The sequence below is a fragment of the Mustela putorius genome, unplaced genomic scaffold, assembly GCF_011764305.1.
Source record: "Mustela putorius furo isolate JIRA1106 unplaced genomic scaffold, ASM1176430v1.1 tig00000580_pilon_pilon_pilon, whole genome shotgun sequence".
Lineage (NCBI taxonomy): Eukaryota > Metazoa > Chordata > Mammalia > Carnivora > Mustelidae > Mustela > Mustela putorius.
Window position 1 is genome coordinate 5,412,833 of NW_025421423.1, and position 20,675 is coordinate 5,433,507.

The following is a 20,675-nucleotide window of genomic DNA, read 5'->3' on the forward strand; positions in this document are numbered from 1 at the left end:
AACCCAAAACTCTTTCCAAACATTTAGGCAAATAGTTATTTTATTGAATCCTAGTTAGCAGGATGGAATTTTGTATTTATTTTCTGGATTGTTCACTGATGTACTATGTCAATTTTTTTTTTTCATTTTCTTAACCACTCTAAGAGCTCAGAGTATTATAATAATAGTAACTTTTGTCTATCAGGTATAATGAATGTCTTTTTAAAATTTACCCTTTAATTCTGTTTAATTTTTTCTTTTGAGCTTTTTATCCTTGTGGTTTTCCCTAAAAAAAGGTTTTTCCCACTTCATGATGTAATAATCACATATATTTTCTAATTTTTACTATTTCTATTACTATTACTATTAATCTATTACTATTAGATTTAATTTTTTATATGGTAATATTGGAATCTAATGACTTCTTTTTAAAGAATAGACAGTTGTGGGGCGCCTGGGTGGCTCAGTGGGTTAAAGCCTCTGCCTTCAGCTTGGGTCATGATCCCAGAGTCCTGGGATCGAGCCCCGCATCGGGCTCTCTGCTCTGCGGGGAGCCTGCTAACTCCTCTCTCTCTCCCTGCCTGCCTCTCTGCCTACTTGTGATCTCTGTCTGTCAAATAAACAAATAAAATCTTAAAAAAAAAAAAAGAATAGACAGTTGTTCTAGGCATATACATGAAATAATATGCATAGAATATACAATAATATACATGGAAAGGAGCCATATACTTGGAGCCATGACACTGGCAGTGGGCTTTGTGAATAAGGCTTCAGGAGGGGTACAGCATCCCTTTCTGGGTTCACACCCAGGGGCTCTAAGCAGCTCAACTCCTCACCACAAATTAAAAACACTATCCTTATTATATATTTTTAATATACGGGTATACTTCTAGCTTTGTATTCTTTCTCACTATCTATCTCTATTAATACCCAAATCACATCATTTTTTATCATTACTAGTTAGTAGCATCTAATATCATCTAGCAGTTTCTTCATTCTTTTTCTTTTTTTTTTTCTTTTTTTACTGACGTATGGTTGACACACAGTGTTACGTTACTTTCAGGTTTACAACATAGTGATTGGACAATGCTATACATTACCCAATGCTCACCATTAGTGTGGCTACCATCTGTTACAACACTATTATAATAATATGGACTATATTTCCTATGAGTATCTTTCATCCCTGTGACTTATTTATCTTAGAACTGGAAGTCTGGACCTTTTTTTTTTCCTTTTAATAGAATTTACTTTTTAGAGCAGTTTTCGGTTTACAGCAAAATTGAGCAGAAAGGGCAGAATTCCCATACACTCCCGGCGCCCCGCACACATGTCGCTCCCCACTGAGCGTCCTCTCCCAGAGCGGCGCATTTGTTAAAACGGATCAACCTACATTGATACATCCTTATCACACAACGTCCACAGTTTAATCAGACTTCATGGCTGGTGTTGCACATTCTGTAGGTTTTGACAAACGTATAATGACTCATATCCACCATTACAGCATCGTACAGAAGAGTTTCATTGCCTGTATTAGTCAGGGTTCTCCGGAGAATCAGAACTAGTAGGATATATATATATAAAAGAGGAGGTTTGTTATAGAAACTGGCTCACTGTATTATGGAGGTTGAGAAGTCCCACGATGCTGCCTGCAAGCTGGAGAACCAGGAGAGCTGGTGGTATGATTCAGTGAATCTGAAGGCTTGAGAACCAGGGCGGCAAATGGTGGGAGGCCGAGTCCAAAGGCCTGAGAATCAGGGGGAAGAGAGGGTTGATGGCTTAAGTTCCAATCCAAGTCTGAAAGCCTGAAAACAAGCAGCACCTGTGTGTAAGCGCAGCTTTGTCCCAGCTCAAGCAACGAGCAAATCTGCCCTTCCTCCACCTTTTCGTTCTACTGAGGCCCTCCACAGGCTAGATGTTGCCCACCTGCATCGGTGAGGGCAGTCTTCTGTACATGGTCTACCAATTCAAATGCTAATTTCTTCCCAAAACATCCTCACAGACACATAAAGAAGTAATATTTTACCAGCCATCTGGGCACCCCTGATGCCAGTCAAGTTGACACATAAAATTAACCATCACAGTGCCCTGTGCTCTCCCTGTGTATCCTTCCCTCCCTCAAACTTTTAGCAACTACCAATCCATTGACTATCTCCACAGTTTTGCCCATTTCCAGAATGTCATAGGGTTGGAATCATATAATAGGTAGCCTTTTCAGATTGGCTTCTTTCACTTACTAATATGCACTAGTAATATTCACATGAGGGAAGTAATCTTTCATTTAGGAACATCCTCCAAGACTTGGTAACTCCTTTCTGTTTAGCACTCATTTCATTTCCTTTCAGTTCATTTCTTTTTAGTGCTGAGTAATATTCCATTGTTTGGGTGTTCCACAATTGTTCATCTATTCAGCTAGTGCAGGACTCCTTGGTGGCTTCCAAGTTGGGGAAATTATGAATAAAGCTACTCTAAACATCCTTGTGCAGGGTTTTGGGTGGACATTAGTTTTAAATTCATTTGGGTAAATAACAAAGAGAAAACTGCTGGCTCGTGTGGTGCAAACAGTTTCTTAAGGAGCTGCTGCACCACCTTGCAAAGTGGCTGTACCATCTTGCATTCCCAGCAGCAGTGTGTGAGAGTTCCGGTGGCTCCGCCTCCTCATCAGCCCTTGGTGTTGTCAGTGTTTTTGCATTTCCACCATCTAATAGTAATATCTTGTTGCTTAATTAATTGGGGTTTTAGTAGTGTATGTGAAACATTATAATGGTTCTAAGAGTCAGAACTATTCAAAAAGATATACCCATAGAAGTATTGCCGTCCTCAGCCCCACTAGCCAGGTCCCATTTCCCCCTTTCTCCCCCTTTCCTGCCCCATCACAGTAGGTACCCAATCTCTTTGGTTTCTGGTTTATCCTTTGTATATTTCTTTTATACAAATGAGCAGATACAAGCGGGTTCTCTTATTTCCCCTTTGTCTTACATGAAGCATAGCAAGAGTTTAGATACATCTTTGCACTGTAAAATGGTTGTTTTAAAGTCTGTTTCTGAAAAGAAATTATCTGGATAACCTGTGTGTCTGTCTTATTGTCTCCCCCACTCCTTGAATATTATCTTGTCTGTTTATCTGCCTGCATATTTTTGATTGAGTGGTAAGCATTTAATATAAAAAAATTACATGATAAATAACATGAGACCTAAGATGATAGTAGTTCCTCCAGAGGGGATTTACATTGGCTTCTGGCAGACATGTAGGAGCATGAGCGATCCAAGTTTGAGCAGTTTTCAATACTGAGATGAAGCAAAGCTGCCCTCAGTCCCTACAAGGATCAATTTACTATGAGTTCACCTTTTCTCCTAAGATATAGCCCTCCAGGATCCCAGCCCCCCCCCCCAAAAAACAACAACAACAACAAAAAACCTTCTTGGTAGGTTCTGGACTCCAGGTTTTGTCCTCCAAACCTTGAGGGGATGATAGAATTCTCTTAGGAATACATGACCCCAGATGCCTTGCCCATCTCTGTTGGTTACCCGATTCTCCTGCATCTCGGCCCTCACATTTTTTCTGACCTGTTAGCTCTTTGATGCCTTAAGACAGGTGGTTTGTGATATTTTGTTTGGCTTTTCTGTTGTCCTCCGTGGTGAGTGTGCCTCTGTTCTGCCATTACAGAAGCAGAAGTTCCGTCATTGTTTTTGGTATTGAGTCTAAACTGTTTTATTTTAGAGGTTATATTTAGTCCTTTTCCAAATCTATTCTTTTCCCCTATTTTTAAATTCTTTTGTGTTTAATCAGTTCATGTGCATGTGTATTTGTGTATGTGCACACTGTTCTATTATCTCAGTTCTTGTTGATCTGATAGAGCTATTGTGTCTGGTAACGCATTCGCAGTAGACTGTTTCCTCATGCATTTTATAATTTTGGACTGTGACGTCATTTTCAGAAGGACCCTTCTGTGTGAGCTGAGTGGAGGGAATGCCACGTCAACGTAATATTGCATTTGCTTCGTGAAGCATCCTTACCACCATCCTGAGACTGGTTTTTTATATTAATTTTTCCTATGGGTTGAGAATGAATGAATGTGAATCCCATGTGAGGCACAGGACTTAGGTTTCAGATCCTCCAAGGAGACTCTTCTCCCCATCCAGAACCTGGGCTAAGACAAATTTGCTTGTTGTTTCCCAGTGCTGGCAATTTGATTTTTTATCTGGACTATCATAGCCCAGAGGACATACCCCCTCAAGGGTCCTGGCTTCCTGCAGGGTCTTGGTCCTAGCTAACTTTCTGCCTGCAAGACCTTGTTTTCTGAGGCACCTGGGTGGCTCAGTGGGCTAAGCCGCTGCCTTCGGCTCAGGTCATGATCTCAGGGTCCTAGGATCTAGCCTCAGCAGGGAGCCTGCTTCCTGTCCCCCTGCCTGCCTCTCTGCCTTCTTGTGATCTCTCTCTGTGTGTCAAATAAATAAATAAGATTTTTTTAAAAGGCCTCGCTTTCTCTCCGTATCTAGATATTAAAAGACAGCCAGATATTTTTAGTAAGACCAAACATTGTCCACTCCACCATGAGTACCTGCCCAGACAGTTGCTGTATCAACTCACACACTTAACACCCTGATTTTTGGTTTTCTCTTTGTTTTGGGCCTCTCCTTTGTTTTTGGATTTTCTTTATTTTCCTGAAGGCACTATTGTGCTTGTAAAAGAATGTTTATTATATTTTAGTCAGCATTGTAGTGGGAAGATTTTCAGGTTATCTGACAGTCCATTGCTAGAAATAGAAGCCGAACAGGTTTTGGGGGGTTTTTTTCTAGTTAGAATCACCGCTATCAATGGTGTTGCTAATAGGACAAGTCATTTATGTGACCAAATGAGCAGAACTACTATGCAAGTTTGGGACAGTCAATATTCTTTCCCTTTTCCCTTGTCTCCCCAAGAATCACCCAGACAACAGTCTAAAGGCCGATCTGCCTGTGTCCACTTCAGCCCCAGTGAAGGCGATGATGGAAGCAGACACCCAAGAGTCTCCTCTGTTGAGAAGTCCAGAGGTGAGACAGTTGGTGAGCAGCGGTGTGACAAAGGGAAAGGCTTCTTGAAGCAGCCACCTTCCAGGGTGGCCAGGCCTGATGAGGAAGGAAAGGACCCCAGTTGGGCAGCGGCAAGCCTTCCACAGCAGGATGGGCCCCGGAAACCCAGCCGGCGGCAGGACACAGCACCCAAGGCCAAATGTGCGTCCCAGAGAAGGCGCGTTCAAGAGCTCCGAGGAGGAAGGCACTCCCCGGCTGGTTCCAGCCGGCCTGGCAGTGCCAAGGGGGAGGTGGCCCATGCTGGGCAGAATCCTCTCCACCACCGAACACCAAGAAACAAAATGACACAGGATGAGCTCACAGGAGGGATCTACTCAGACTTGCCACAGAACCCGGAGGTGGTGGGGTCAGGAGTCAGGAAGTCGGGAACACCCACCCTGTCTGAGGACACCCGGATCTCCAAGGAGCCTGATCCAGCACCTGGTGCTCTCTCTGGGCAGACTCTGAATATCGACCTTCTCCCTGTAGAGCTGCGGCTGCAGATAATCCAGAAAGAAAGAAGCAGGAAAGAGCTGTTTCGCAAAAAGAACAAGGCAGCAGCGGTCATCCAGCGGGCCTGGAGAAGGTAGGGTGGGGGAGGTGCCACAGCTCCTCATACTCCTAACGTGACATGCCCTGTGCTCCGTTTTTCTAGTGAACTCCGCGTGCTGGCCTGACAGCATGCCCATAAAATTCACTCACGGGCCGGTCCTTGTAATTTACTCTGCATAAGCTATTCAGAAGACAGCTTTGCCAAGAAAGTTAGGAAGCACCCAGGATAGCCGGGTGTAAAGGAAAAGAGTGCTCAGTTTCTAACCAGGAAGCCTGAGCTTCGGGTGTCTGACAAGTTATCTGACCTTTGCCAGTCACGTGGCCTCCCTGACCTTCAGTTTTGTCATCTGTGAAACAGGGTTTAGTCATTGCTGCACCTGTTCTGCTTGTGTGGCAGGTTCCTAGAATGAGATCTTGTGCGCTTCCTAAATTCTAAAGCACTACACATGGAAGATATTTTATTTTTCTTTGTATTTCTTTACTGCCCAGGAATTAGTCATAGCCCGAGTACCTACACTAGGGCCTGGTCATCATGGATTAAGTGGCTCTTAGATTACAAAACCCTGCGCAAGCACCTGCCACGCTGGGGGTATGGCGTGGGTCCTAGGAGGAGTCGCGGAGACGGATTCCTCCAGGGAGTCCTCATGGGAGGACTTGGAGGAGTGAGTCCTTTGCTGCAAGTTTTTCACATATTTCAGAATCGCCTTCATCTGCGGGGCCCCCCAGGGCCTAAATCTAGATGAGGCCTTAGTCATGGCTGGTGGCTGGGGGAGGGCGGGAGCCATGGCCCACAGGTGGGGCTCAGGTGGCCTCCATCTCCAGAGAGAGGAAAGCCGATGGGGGAACAAAGCAAGTAAATCACTGCGAGCACAGGTGTGCCACATGTCAACACCCCTGTCAGGAGATAAAAGGGCCAGAAAGACCCTCCTGTTGGCAGAAGGAGAGAGAGTGGAGAGCAGGAGAGGTTCTTGGGAGATCGGGGAGAAGCCTGGGGTCTGTAGTGCCAAGGACTGCCTGGCTGGGAGTCGGCCGACCTGCTCCATGTGGACACGGCCTCTGCCACAGTGAGTCGTCATGTCTGTTCAAGCCATTGGTCTTATAAAGTCATCTCCTGCCTGGTCCCCCTTGCTCTCCCCGCCACCCCTGGAAGCTCTCACAGTAGGGATCAGTGTCCCCATTTTTCAGGCCAGCAGATTGTCTCAAGAAAAACGACTTGTCCCAGTGGTACAAATCAGGCCCCTGAAGCTCTGACTCAAGGGCCTTTCCCGTACGTTCTCGGTAAAGGTGGTGTTTGCTGTGGTCAGAGTCACAGCAGCGGAGGCAGACCTCGTGCTCTTCACCTCAGAACAGGCTGGAGCGGAAGGGCTGCATGGATGGGGCTCACACTGGTCAAGGTAATGTGGATGTTGTTATTACTGTGGCTAATATTAGTACTTGGCGTTGATTAGGCGCTTGTGCCAGGGGCAGGGGCTGTTCTAATGAGTTTTACCTGTATTACCTGAGGCAGTCCTCCCAACAGCCCTATGAGGTAGATCGTGTTCTTGTCCCCATTTCACAGATGCGGAAGCTGAAGCACAGAGCGGTTAATAAACCCACCAAGTTACAGAGCTAAGAAGTGCCAGTGTGGGCTCGGAGCAGAGCCGGTCTGCCTCTGCAGCCAGAGATGGACAGTGTCCTTGCTCCCCTCCTTGGGGGAGCATCTGCCAGATGCACATTGGCTACCATCCCAGAGGAACTTTTTATGTATTTCAGCTGAAACTGGGGATCTAAACAAGCCAGCAGGGTTTACCACATCAGGCCCCACAGCTGCTCCCTAGCCGAAATGCCTTCCCGTCAAACTGTTCTTTGACTCCTTTGAAGAGTCAGAAGCTGACAGGTCCTGTCCGTAAGTGTCCATAGCAGCAAATGAGCCTTCAGTCATCCCCTCAAGAACACTGGGCTCACAGTCTGTGTGCCCATCTGGGGAGGCAATTACCCAGCCCTCTGGCTGCACCGGTGTGCAATTCTGAGACCTGGGATATTGACTCCCAAAGGAACTGTGGGATGCTGCACGTTGTGGGAAGTCATAGGTCTGGTGACAGTAAAAACCCTCTTAATGATTCTGTTACATAGCCTTATGCATCTTCCATTTTAAGTACAGGAGACCAAAGCGGTGTCCTGGGACAGTGTGTGGTGTCTGACACCCAAGCTAAGGAGCAGTGAGGGGTGGGGCGGAGAACAGGGTCTGGCACATAACTGCTCCAGAGAGAGGCAGGCTGTCGTCCCAGGAGACACATTAAGGACAGAGGCCGACTAGGAAATGCGCAAGGATAGGGTGAGCAGAGGGAACCTTGGGCATGGAGAACAGTGAGTGAGGCTGAGTCTTAAAGTGTGAGTCTTATTACCAATCAAGACTTCATTTTCAAGATTGAAACAGGATACTGGGTGATCTAAGCGAGGCTGGAAAGTTGCTGTAGCTAAGAACAGTCGTATGAAACACTTCCTTTTACCTGAACATTTGTAAGCAACCTTCCTGTCAGCTCTTCTCCAGCACGTGGTAGGGTGAGTTAGCAAGGATCGGCTGGACCATACGAAGGGCCGTGAGCCCTGGGCTGAACAGGATGACTGGGCATCTTAGGGCTCCCAACAAACCAGGAGTGCTGTTTTTGTCAAGGATGGCAGAACAGAGGCTTTTACTCTGAGCCCTGGGACCATCCTGTCCTCTGGACACAGACTCAGAATTCTACATACCAGAATGATTAGGTGGAGGATGTACCCACTGAAAGCCAACACCTGGGTTCCCTAGTGAAATTTCTGCCCACAGAGAAGAGGGTGTAGACAATGCGCGTCATCACAAACCAAAGCAGCTGAACTATGGAGCAGTACTGCCTGGTATCTCCAGCTTTTTCCTCCAGAGTTGGCTTTTTGGAAATGTGATCTATATTCTAGTGGAGAAATCCCATGGTTTGGCATGCTACAGGAAAAAGGAGAACCCTGCAATATGAATGAAATCAGTCTTAAGGGCAAGAGAGAAGGACTGCACCTAGCATCACAAGGAGACTTTTTAGCAGACTTTAGGAAGACATCATTTCTCATTTGGTGTATTTAAAATCAGGCATGGGGCCTGTCTTTGCAGTGCCTTTAGGCTCACTAGTGATTAATCAGCTACCAACCAGAAAAAAATCAGATAAACCCTTTCCTTGGAAGTCTCCAGAACAGCTGTGTTCAATAAGAAGTTTAGGAATGCATGTGGGATAGACACCATCCAATAAACACTAGATGTAAAGACAGCCATCATTCCCATGCCCCTCCCCTCTCTCCCAGTCCAGGCCCAACCTCCAACAGAATGAACTTAGTAAAATACAGCTCTTACTTTTGCCACCGCTTTTTTTTTCCTTAAGATTTATTTATTTTAGAGAAGGAGCCGGCACATGGGGGAGAGGGGCAAAAGGAGAGAGAGAGAGTCTGAAGCAGACTCCATACTGACTGAGCACAGTCCAATGGAGGGCTCAGTCTCGTAACCCTGAGATCATGACCTGAGCCAAAATCAAGAGCTGGACACTTAACCAACTGAGCCACCCAGGCACCCCACTTTGGCCACTTTTTTTTTTTTTTTTTTAAAAAAAAAAAAACCTTGGCAGATCCCCACCAAGTACACAGTACAGATCAAGATGAAAGTCCTTAGCTGGACTTGGCTGTTGGGTCAGAAGGCACTGAGTCTGAATGTTGATCTCTCTTGGCTTTAGCTGTGAGAAGTTCTGCAAGTTACTCAGCCTTTTCCCTCCACCAGTTCTGAGAGATAATTGACATACAGCCTTGTATAAGTTTAAGGTGCACAGCATAATGATTTGACTTGCATATATGATTCATATGAAATGATTACCACAGTACGTTTAGTTAGGGCCCATCATCTCAAGTAGATATTAAAAAGAAGCAGGGGGAAAAATTGGGGTTTTTCCTTGTGATGAAAATTCTGAGGATGCTCTCAACAACTTTTATCTATATACCGTAAAGCAGTGTTAATATAACCATCATGCTGTACATTATATCCCCAGTACTTAATTATCTCGTAACTGGAAGATTGTATCTTTTGATCATCACACCCATTTCCTTCTCCTCTTACCCCCTACCTCTGGTAACCACAAAATCTGGTCTTTTTTTTTTTTTTTTTCCTTTTTAAGATTCCACATTTAAGTATAATAAGTACAGTATTTAGCTTTCTCTGGCTTATTTCACTTAGCATAATTCCCTCAAAGTCTATCCATGTTGTCACAAATGGCAGAATTTCCTTTTTTATGGCTCTTGTATGTAAACCATAATTTCTTTATCCATTCATATGTGGATGGACAACTTAGGATGTTTCCGTGTCTTGACTATTATAAATAGTGCTAAAATGAACATGGGGATGCAGGTATCTCAACATAGATTTTAATTTCCTTCTACATATATCCCCAAAAGTAGAACTGATGGATCATATGTGGTTCCATTTTTAATTTTTTGAGAAAAATCCATAGTTTTTCCATAGTGGCCAAACCAATTTACTATTCTACCAACAGAACAGGGCTCCATTTTCTGCACATCTTGCCAACATTGGTTATCTCATCTTCTGATAATAGCCATGCTACCAGACACAATGTGATCTCTCATCTTGGTTATAATTTGAATTTCCTCTACAATTAATGATGTTGAGCACCCTCTCATGAACCTGTTAGCCACTCATGTATCATTTTTAAAAAAATGTCTATTCAGGTACTTTGCCCATTTTCTCCAATGGATTATTTGGGATTTTTTTGCTATTTAGTTGTAGGAGTTCTCTATGTATTTTAGATAATAACCTCTTATCAGATATATGATTTGTAAATATTTTTTCCATTCCACAGATTGTCTTTTCATTTCCACATATTGTCATTTATTTTGCTGTGCTTAAGCTTTTTATTTTGTAGTTCCACTTCTTTATTTTGTTTGTGCTTTTAGCATCATATCCAAAAAAAAAAAAAAAATGTATATATATGTCTTTAGCAAGGGAGGTTTTTTTCCTGAGTTTTAGGAATTTCTGGTCTTACATTTAGGTCTTTTTAATCCATTTCCAGTTAATTTTTGTGAGTGGTGTTAAGATAAGAGTCTAGTTTCATTCTTTTACATTTGAATAACCAATTTTTCCAGCATGGTCTATTAAACAATGGTCTTCTCTCCACTGAGGCTCCCCTATCAAATATAGTTGACCTTATATGCATGGATTTATTTCTGGGCACTTAATTCTCTTCCACTGGTCTAGGCATCTGTTTTTATATGGGTACCATACTGTTTTGATTACTATAGCTTTATAATATAGTTTGAAATCAGAAGTATGAGACTTCTCCCTTCTTTTTCAGGATTGCATTGGGTACTGGGGTCTTTTATACTTCTATATGAATTTTAGAATTTTTCTACTTCTGCAAAAAAATGCCATTGGACTCTTGATAGGGATTTCATGGAATCTATAGATGGCTTTGGGCACTGCAGATGTTTTAATAATATTCTTCCAATCCAAGAACACATAGTACCTTTCCAATTATTTGTGTCTTCAATTTATTTCATCAGTGTTCTGTAGTTTTCAATGTAGAGATCTTTCATCTCTTTAGTTGAATTTATTCATATTTGTGTGTGTGTGTGTTTCTGTACATGTCTTTTTGTTGTTGTTGTTAAAGATTTTATTTATTTATTTGACAGACAGAGACCACAAGTAAGCAGAGAGGCAGGCAGAGAGAGAGGAGGAAGCAGGCTCCCTGCTGAGCAGAGAGCCCGATGTGGGGCTCGATCCCAGGACGCTGGGATCATGACCCGAGCCGAACGAAGGCAGAGGCTTTAACCCACTGAGCCACCCAGGCGCACCTTTGTACATGTCTTTATTCATTTTTTTTTCCTTTTTTTAAATTAACATACAATGCATTATTTGCCCCAGAGGTACAGATCTGTGAATCATCAGGCTTACACATTTCACAACACTCACCATAGCATGGACCCTCCCCAATGTCCATAACCCAGCCACCCTATCCCTCCCCAACAGCCCCCAGCAACCCTCAGTTTGTTTCATAAGATCAACAGTCACTTACAGTTTGTCTCCATCCCAATCCCATCTTGTTTCATTTTTTCCTTCCTTAACCCCCATGACCCCCGCCCTGCCTCTCAAATTCCTCATATCAGAGAAATCCTACAATAATTGTCTTTCTCTGATTGACTTATTTTGCATAGCATAATACCCTCTAGTTCTATCCACGTCATTGCAAATGGCAAGATTTCAGGGCTTTTTGATGGCTGCATAGTATTCCGTGTGTGTGTGTGTGTGTGTGTGTGTGTGTGTGTGTGTGTGTTGATGGACATCTAGGTTTTTTCTATAGTTTGACTATTGTGGACATTGCTGCTATAAACATTCAGGGGCACATGCTCCTTCGATCCCTACATTGGTATCTCTGGGGTAAATACCCAGTAGTATGATTGCTGGGTTGTAGGGTAGTTCTATTTCCAACTTGTTGAGGAACCTCCAGAATGTTTTCCAGAGTGGCTGCACTAGCTTGCATTCCCACCAACAGTGTAGGAGGGTTACCTTTTCTCCACATCCTTGCCAACATCTATCATTTCCTGACATGTTAATTTCAGCCATTCTGACTGGTGTGAGGTGGTATCTCACTGTGGTTTTGATTTGTATTTCCCTGATGCCGAGTGATGTTGAGCATTTTTTCATGTGTCTGTTGGCCATCAGGATGTCATCTTTGCAGAGATGTCTGTTCATGTCTTCAGCCCATTGGTAAGTTCTTTATAGATTTTGAATACTAACCCTTTATCTGATATGTCATTAGCAAATATCTTCTCCCATTTTGTCGGGTGTCTTTTGGTTTTGTTGAGTGTTTCCTTTGCTGTGCAAAACCTTTTAATCTTGATGAAGTCCCAATAGTTCATTTTTGCCCCTGCTTCCCTTGCCTTTCACTGTGTTTCTAGGAAGGAGCTGCTGCAGCTGAGGTCTAAGAGGTTGCTGCCTGTGTTCTCCTCTAGGATTTTGATGGTTTCCTGTCTCACATTAAGGTCTTCCACCCATTTTGAATTTGTCTTTGTGTGTGGTGCAAGAAAGTGGTCCAGTTTCATTCTTCTGCATGTGGCTGTCCAATTTTTCCAACACCATTTGTTGAAGAGACTTTTTTCCATTGGACATTCTTGCTTTGTCAAAGATTAGTTGAGGGACCATTTCTGGGCTCTCTGTTCCGTTCCATTGATCTATGGGTCTGTTTTTGTGCCAGCCATACTGTCTTAATGATGACAGCTTTGTAATAGAGCTTGAAGTCTAAAATTGTGATGCCACCAACTTTAGTTTTCTTTTTCAACATTCCTCTGGCTATTCGGGGTCTTTTCTGGTTCCATATAAATTTTAGGATTATATTTTCCATTTCTTTGAAATTTTTGATGGTATTTAGATAGAGATGTCATTAAATATGTAGACTGCTTTAGGTAACATAGACATTTTCACAATATTTGTTCTTCCAATCCATGGGCATGGAAAATTTTTCCATTTCTTTGTGTCTTCCTCAATTTCTTTCATGACTATTCTATAGTTCTCTGAGTACAGATTCTTTGCCTCTTTGGTTAAGTTTATTCCTAGGTATCTTACGGGTTTGGGTGCAGTTATAAATGGGATCAACTCCTTAATTTCTCTTTCTTCTATATTGCTGTTGCTGTATAGAAATGCAACTGATTTCTGTGCATTAATTTTATATCCTGACACTTTACTGAATACCTGTGTGAGTTCTAGCAGTTTTGGGGTGGAGTCTTTTGGGTTTTCCACATAATGTATCATATCATCTGCAAAGAGTAAGAGTTTGACGTCTCTGCTGATTTGGTTGCCCTTTATTTCCTTTTGTTGTCTGATTGCTGAGGCTAGGACTTATAGTACTATGTTGAATAGCAGTGGTGATAGTAGACAGCCCTGCCGGCTCTCAGTTTTTCCCCACTGAGAATGATATTTGCTGTGGTTTTTCCATAGATGGCTTTGATGATATTGAGGTATGTACACTCTATCCCTACACTGTAAAGAGTTTTTTTTTTTTTCCACTGTGAAGAGTTTTGATTAAGAAAGGATGCTGTACTTTGTCAAATGTTTTTTCAGCATCTATTGAGAGTATCATATGGTCTTGTTCTTTCTTTTATTAATGTATAGTATCACATTGATTGATTTGTGGATGTTGAATGAAACTTGCAGCCCAGGAATAAATCCCACTTGGTCGTGGTGAATAAACCTTTTAATATACTATTGGATCCTACTGACTATTATTTTGGTGAGAATTTTTCCATCCATTTTCATCAAGGATATTGGTCTGTAATTCACTTTTTTTTTTTAAAGATTTTATTTATTTATTTGACAGAGATCACAAGTAGGCATAGAGGCAGGCAGAGAGAGAGAGGAGGAAGCAGGCTCCCTGCTGAGCAGAGAGCCCGATGCAGGACTCGATCCCAGAACCCTGAGATCATGACCTGAGCCGAAAGCAGAGGCTTAACCCACTGAGCCACCCAGGTGCTCTGTAATTCACCTTTTTGATGGGGTCTTTGGTTTTGGGATCAAGGTAAGGCTGGCCTCATAAAATGAGTTTGGAAGTTTTCCTTCCATTTCTATTTTTTGGAACAATTTCAGGAGAATAGGTGTTAATTCTTCTTTAAATGTTGGGTAGAATGCCCCTGGGAAGCTGTCTGGCCCTGGGCTCTTTTTTGTTGGGAGATTTTTGATGACCGCTTCAATCTCCTTACGGGTTATGGGTCTTTTCAGGTTTTCTGTTTCTTTCTGGTTCAGTTTTGGTAGTTTATATGTCTCTAGGAATGCATCCATTTCTTCCAGATTGTCAAATTTGCTGGTGTATTGTTCCTCATAATATGTTCTCATAATTGTATTTCTTTGGTGTTGGTTGTGATCGTTCCTCCTTCATTCACGATTCTATTAATTTGGGTCCTTTCTCTTTTATTTTGATATGTCTGGCTGGGTGTTTATCAATCTTATTCTTTCAAAGAAACTGTTCCTTGTTTCGTTGATCTGTTCTACTGTTCTATTTGTTTCTATTTCCTTGATTTCTGCTCTGATGTTTATTATTTCTCTTCTCTTGCTGGGTTTAGGCTTTCATTGCTGTTCTTTCTTCTGCTCCTTTGGGTGTAGGGTTAGGTTGTGTACTTGAGACCTTTCTTGTTTCTTGAGAAAGGCTTATATCGCTATATACTTTCCTCTCAGGACCGCCTTTGCTGTGTCCCAGATTTTGAACAGTTGTGTTTTCATTTTCATTTGTTTCCACAAATTTTTTTCAATTCTTCTTTAATTTTGTGGTTAACCCATTCATTCTTTAGTAGGATGCTCTTTACCCTCCATGTATTTGAGTTCTTTCCAACTTTCCTCTTGTGATTGAGTTCTAGCTTCAGAGCACTGTGGTCTGAAAATTTGCAGGGAAGGATCCCAGTCTTTTGGTACTGGTTGAGACCTGATTTGTGACCCAGGATGTGATCTATTCTAGAGACTGTTCCATGTACATTAAAGAAGAATGTGTATTCTGTTGCTTTGGGATGAAATGTTCTGAATATATCTGTGATGTCCATCTGGTCCAATGTGTCATTTAAAGCCCTTATTTTTGATCTTTTGCTTAGATGATCTGTCCATTTTAAGTGAGGGAGGTGTTAAAGTCCCCTACTATTATTGTATTATTGTCGATGTGTTTCTTTGATTTTGTTATTAACTGGTTTATATAATTGGCTGCCTCCACGTTAGGGGCATACATATTTAAAATTGTCAGATCTTCTTGTTGGACAGACCCTTTAAGGATGATATAGTGTCCTGCCTCATCTCTTATTATAGTTGTTGGCTTAAAATCAAATTTATCTGATATAAGGATTGCCACTCAAGCTTTCTCTTAGTGTCCATTAGCATGGTAAATTGTTTTCCACTTTAAATATGGATGTGTCTTTGGGTCTAAAATGAGTTTCTTGCAGACAGCGTATCGATGGGTCTTGTTTCTGTTTTGTTTTGTTTTTTAATCCATTCTGATTCCCTGTGTGTTTTGATTGGGGCATTTATCCCATTTACATTCAGGGTAACTATCAAAAGTTATGAATCTAGTGCCATTGTATTGCCTGTAAGGTGCTATTATTGTATATTGTCTCTGTTCCTTTCTGGTCTGTTACTTTTAGGCTCTCTTTGCTTAGAGGACCCCTTTCAATATTTCCTATAGGGCTTGTTTGGTGTTTGCAAATTCTGTTTTTGTTTGTCCTAGAAGCTTTTTATCTATTTTCAATGACAGCCTAGCTGGATATAGTATTCTTGGCTGCATATTTTTCTCCCTTACTGCTCTGAATATATTATGCCAGTCCTTTCTGGCCTGCCAGGTCTCTGGGGATAGGTATGCTGCCAATCTAGTATTTCTACTGTTGTAGGTTACAGACCTCTTGTCCTGAGCTGCTTTCATGATTTTCTCTTTGTCTCATTAGATGACAGGGTGTGGACCTATTTTTACTGATTTTTGATGGGGATTCTCTGTGCCTCCCGGATTTTAATGCTTGTTCCCTTTGCGAAATTAGATAAATTCTCTGCTATAATTTGCTCCAATATACCTTCTGCCTCTTTCTTCTTCTGGGATCCCAATTATTCTAATATTATTTCATTTTATGATCTCACTTATTTCTCAAATTCTCCTCTTGTGGTCCAGTAGTTGACTGTCCTTTGCTCAGCTTTTTTTTTTCCTCCATCATTTGGTCTTCTACATCACTAATTCTCTCTTCTGCCTCAATTATCCTAGCAGTAAGAGCCTCCATTTTTTATTGAACCTCATTAATAGTTTTATTTTTATTTCAACTTGGTTAGATTTTAGTTTTTATTTCTCCAGAAAGGGATTCTCTAGTAAACTTCATGCTTTTTTCAAGCCCAGCTAGCACCTTGATAATCGTCATTCTGAACCCTAGTTCTGACATATTACTAATGTCCATATTGATTAGGTCCCTAGCCATTGGTACTGCCTCTTCTTCTCCTTTTTTTTTTTTTTTTTTTTTTTTTTTTTTTTTTGTGGTGAGTTTTCCACCTTGAGATGAATGAGAGAATAAAATACTAAAAGGGTAGCAATGACCCCAGTAAAACATACACTAACCAAATCAGAAGAGACCGGGAACTGGGGGGAGAAGAGGGGAAAAAAAGAAAGTGTGTGTGTGTGTGTGTGTGTGTATTTAGACTGGTGAATAGAACAGAGCCACACACTTGATTTTGGGTGTATTTTAGTCTGTTAGAAGAAACTACCTCCCAAAATTTTAAAGAAAAACTTATATATACACAAAAATAAGGCTAAACACAATGAAGAGATGGAATATGATTGTAAAGATGAAAAATTTTAAAAAGATACTAAAAAAGGAATTGCTAAGAAATTGGTTGAAAAAAGAAAAAAAGAGGAAAGAATGTGATCAGCCTGGAGACTAGAACAAAGCCATGCACTAGATTTAGGGTATATTTTGATCTGTTAGAAGAAACGGTCACCCAAAATTTTAAAGAAAAAAACCATATATGTATAGAAAAAATAAGGTTATATACAATGAAGGGATAAAATATGAAAAAAAATTTTTAAAAAGGTATTGATAAGATAAAATAGTTAAAAACAGGATGCCTGGGTGGCTCAGTCATTTAGCATCTGCCTTTGGCTCAGGTCATGATCCCAGGGTTCTGGAATCGAGTCCCAGGTTCTGGATCCTGCTTGGTTGGGAAGCCTGCTTCTCCCTCTCCACTCCCCCTGGTTGTCTTCCCTCTCTCGCTGTCTGTCAAATAAATAAAACCTTTTAAAAAATAGTTCAAAACATTAAAGTAGGAAGGAGGAAATTTTTTAAAAACTAGAATAGGGGCGCCTGGGTGGCTCAGTGGGTTAAAGCCGCTGCCTTCGGCTCGGGTCATGATCTCAGGGTCCTGGGATCGAGTCCCACATCGGGCTCTCTGCTCAGCGGGGAGCCTGCTTCCTCCTCTCTCTGCCTGCCTCTCTGCCTACTTGTGATCTGTCTGCAAATAAATAAATAAAATCTTTTAAAAAAATAGAATAAAAAATTAAATTAAAAAAAAATTAACTTTGAAAGACTAAAAAGTTCATGGAGGGGTGGGGTAAGCCATGAATTCTGTGTGTTGCTTTTCCCTAGCTCTACAGTTTTGCATTTCTCATTGATCAGGGGTCTTGGTCTTGGCTAGATGTTCTTGCTGATCTTCTGGGTAGGTGCCTGTTGCAGTGATTCTCAAATGTCTTTGCCCAAGGCAGAATTGCACTGCTCTTGCCAGGGGCCTAAGACTCTGCTCTAAAATCTGCTCGGTTTTGCTCTTAGGAGCTTTTGTTCCCTGAACACCTTCCATACAGCTTTGGAGGAGAATGAAGATGGCGGCCTCCCAGTTTCTGACCCGTAGGAGCCTAGAGTTCAGGGCCCCACTCCTCAGTGCATCCTTGGAGAAAAGCAAGCAATCCCTCCTGTCTCCCTGGTCTCCAGCCACACTCTGAGCTCACCAAGCCTGTAACCAAGCCTTTCTATCTCTGGTGCACAGCCCTGTTTGCAATCTCCAAACCCAGCAGATTCCTGCAATGTAAACCCACGCCATTCCACCCAGAGGAGGAAAGAAGGGGGTCTCTCCGGATCTGCCACTTGTGGGGTCCCTGCTCTAGCAGTGGCCCAACTGTGCCTTAGATCTCAGTTTAAGGTAACCCTGAGCTGAGAAACCCCCACCCCCACCGCCATGGCTCAGTCTCTGCAGCCGGCTTCCCCACTCCGATACCTGGCAGCTCTGCCACACTCAGATACCCCTGGTCTTTGCGACCCCGCAGGTCCTGAGACCATGAGGTCTCCACCCACCACTTAGCCTCTGGAATGATATCCCTCGTTGGAGCAGACTCCTAAAAGTTCGGATTTTGTGCCCTACTGCTCTAACACTTACCAGGAGCCAGCCCCCCCCCCCGCCGCCGCAGTCTTATCTTCCCATGTCGCCTCAGATTCACTTCTCCACATGTCCTACCTTCCAGAAAGTGGTTGATTTTCTGTTCCTACAACTGCTGCTCTTCTCTTCTATCTTGATTTTGTAGGTGTTCAGAATGGTTTGATACTAGCTGAACCCCTGGGACCCAATATTTAGGTCTCCTACTCCTCTGCCATCTTGCTCCTCCATTTTGTTTTTGATGCTATTATGAGATCATTTTATTACTTTTCAGATAATTTGTTGTTAGTGTTAGAAAATGCCACTTATTTTTGTATGTTATTTTTGTATCCTGCAACTGCACTGAATTTGTTGAATAGATGTAACAGTTTATCTGGTAGAGTCCTTAAGTTTTTTTATATATAAAGTCATCCGTAAATAGAGATTAACTTCTTCCTTTACTTGCGCAATGTCAGTCAGTTATTTATTTATTTATTGCCTGATTGTTCTAGCTAGGACTTCCAGTACTTCTAGGACTGTGTTGAATAGGAGTTGAGTAGACACCCTTATCTTGTTCCTAATCTCAGAGGGAAAGTTTCCAACTTTTCACCATTGAGTTTGATGTTAACTGTGAACCTGTCATATGTGACCTTTTATTATGTTGAGGTATATTAATTCTGTACCTAATTTCTTAAGTCTTTACCATGAAATCAGGTGTTAAATCTTTTTCAGAAAGAGAGAGAATGAGCAGAGGGAGAGGCAGAGGGAGAAGTAGGCTCCCCAATGAGTGAGGAGCATGATGTGGGGCTCGATCCCAGGACCCCAGGATCATGACCTGAGCTGAAGGCAGACGTTTAACCATCTGAGCCACCCAGGTGCCCCAGATGTTAAATTTTGTAAAATGCATTTTTTCTATTGAAATAATCATGTTTTCCTTTCATTCTAGTACATAAAATCTAGCACTTTGATTTTATGTATGTTAAACTATCTTTTCATTTCGGGGCAAATCCCACTCAGGCATGGTAAATGATCCTTTTAATGTGAATTCAGTTCTTGCTATTTTATTGAGAATTTCTGCATCTATATTCATTAAGATTATTGGCTTGTAGTCTCCTTTTGTGTCTTTGGTATCAGGGTAATGCTGACATCATGAAATGAGTTTGCAAGTGTTCCCTACTCTTCAATTCTTCTTTGGGAAGAGTTTTAAAAGGATTGGTGTTATTTCTTAATATTTTACTATTAAGCAATCTTTACACCCAACATGGGACTTGAACCTACAAACCTAAGATCAAGAGTTGCATGCTGTATTTACTAGGCCAGCAGGCACCCTGGCATTAATACTTTAAATGTTTGGTAAAATTCATCAGCCAAGTGGTCCTGAGCTTTTCTTCACTGGGAGGTTTTGATTACTGATTCGATCTTCTTACTAGTAATTTGTCTATTCACATTTTCTGTTTCTTCTTGACTCTGTGTTGGTAGGTTGTAGGTTTCTATTAACTTCCATTTCTTCTGAGTTGTTTAGTTTGTTGTATAGTTGTTCCTAGTAGTGTCTTACTGTCCATTGCCTTTCTATTGTATGAGTTGTAATGTCTCCTTTTTCATCAAAATTTTGTTGATCTGCATCATCTCTTTAGTCTAGCTAAAGGTTGTCAATTTTTTTTTTCAAAGAAACAACTCTTAATTTTGTTAATGTTCTCTGCTGTTTTCCTGCTATTTCACTTATTTCTGCTCCATCTTTATTTCACTCTTTCAGTAATTTTGGGCTTAGTTTGTTCTTTTCCTATTTTCTTAAAGTGTAGGGGTAGGTTATCTATTTGAGATCTTTCTTCTTAACGTAGGTATTTATTGCATGAAGTTCCTTCCTAAAACTTGTTACTGCATTCCACAAGTTTTGGTGTGTTGTATTTTCTTTTGTTTGCCTCAAGATATTTCACTTTCCCTTTGATTTCTTCTAACGTGGAAAATGTTAATTTCCATGTATTTGTGTATTTTCCAGTTTTCCTACTCCTACTTATTTCCATTTTCATACTACTGTAGTCAAAGAAGATACTTGGTATGGTTCCAGTCTTCTTGAATTTGCCACACTTCTAAGAGACCTAAGATACGGTCTCTCCTAGGAAATGCCCCATGTGTGCTTGAGAAGAATGTCTATTCTGTTGCTGGATGGAATGTGCTATATGTCAGGTCAAATTGAT

At 41.7% G+C, this 20,675-nt stretch overlaps 1 protein-coding gene across 2 annotated transcripts in view; it reads left to right on the plus strand.

Moving 5' to 3' along the window:
- INVS (inversin) overlaps positions 1 to 20,675 on the plus strand; it is a 167,032-nt gene that overhangs the window by 137,582 nt on the left and 8,775 nt on the right. The window contains exons 14-15 of one of the 2 annotated variants that reach the window (XM_045081628.1): positions 4,902 to 5,012; positions 5,520 to 5,616. In XM_045081628.1, the coding sequence (XP_044937563.1) occupies positions 4,902 to 5,012; positions 5,520 to 5,616 (208 nt within the window). Of the gene's footprint in view, positions 1 to 4,901; positions 5,617 to 20,675 lie in introns of both variants that reach the window. The other variant, XM_004747697.3, reaches the window with a different exon arrangement.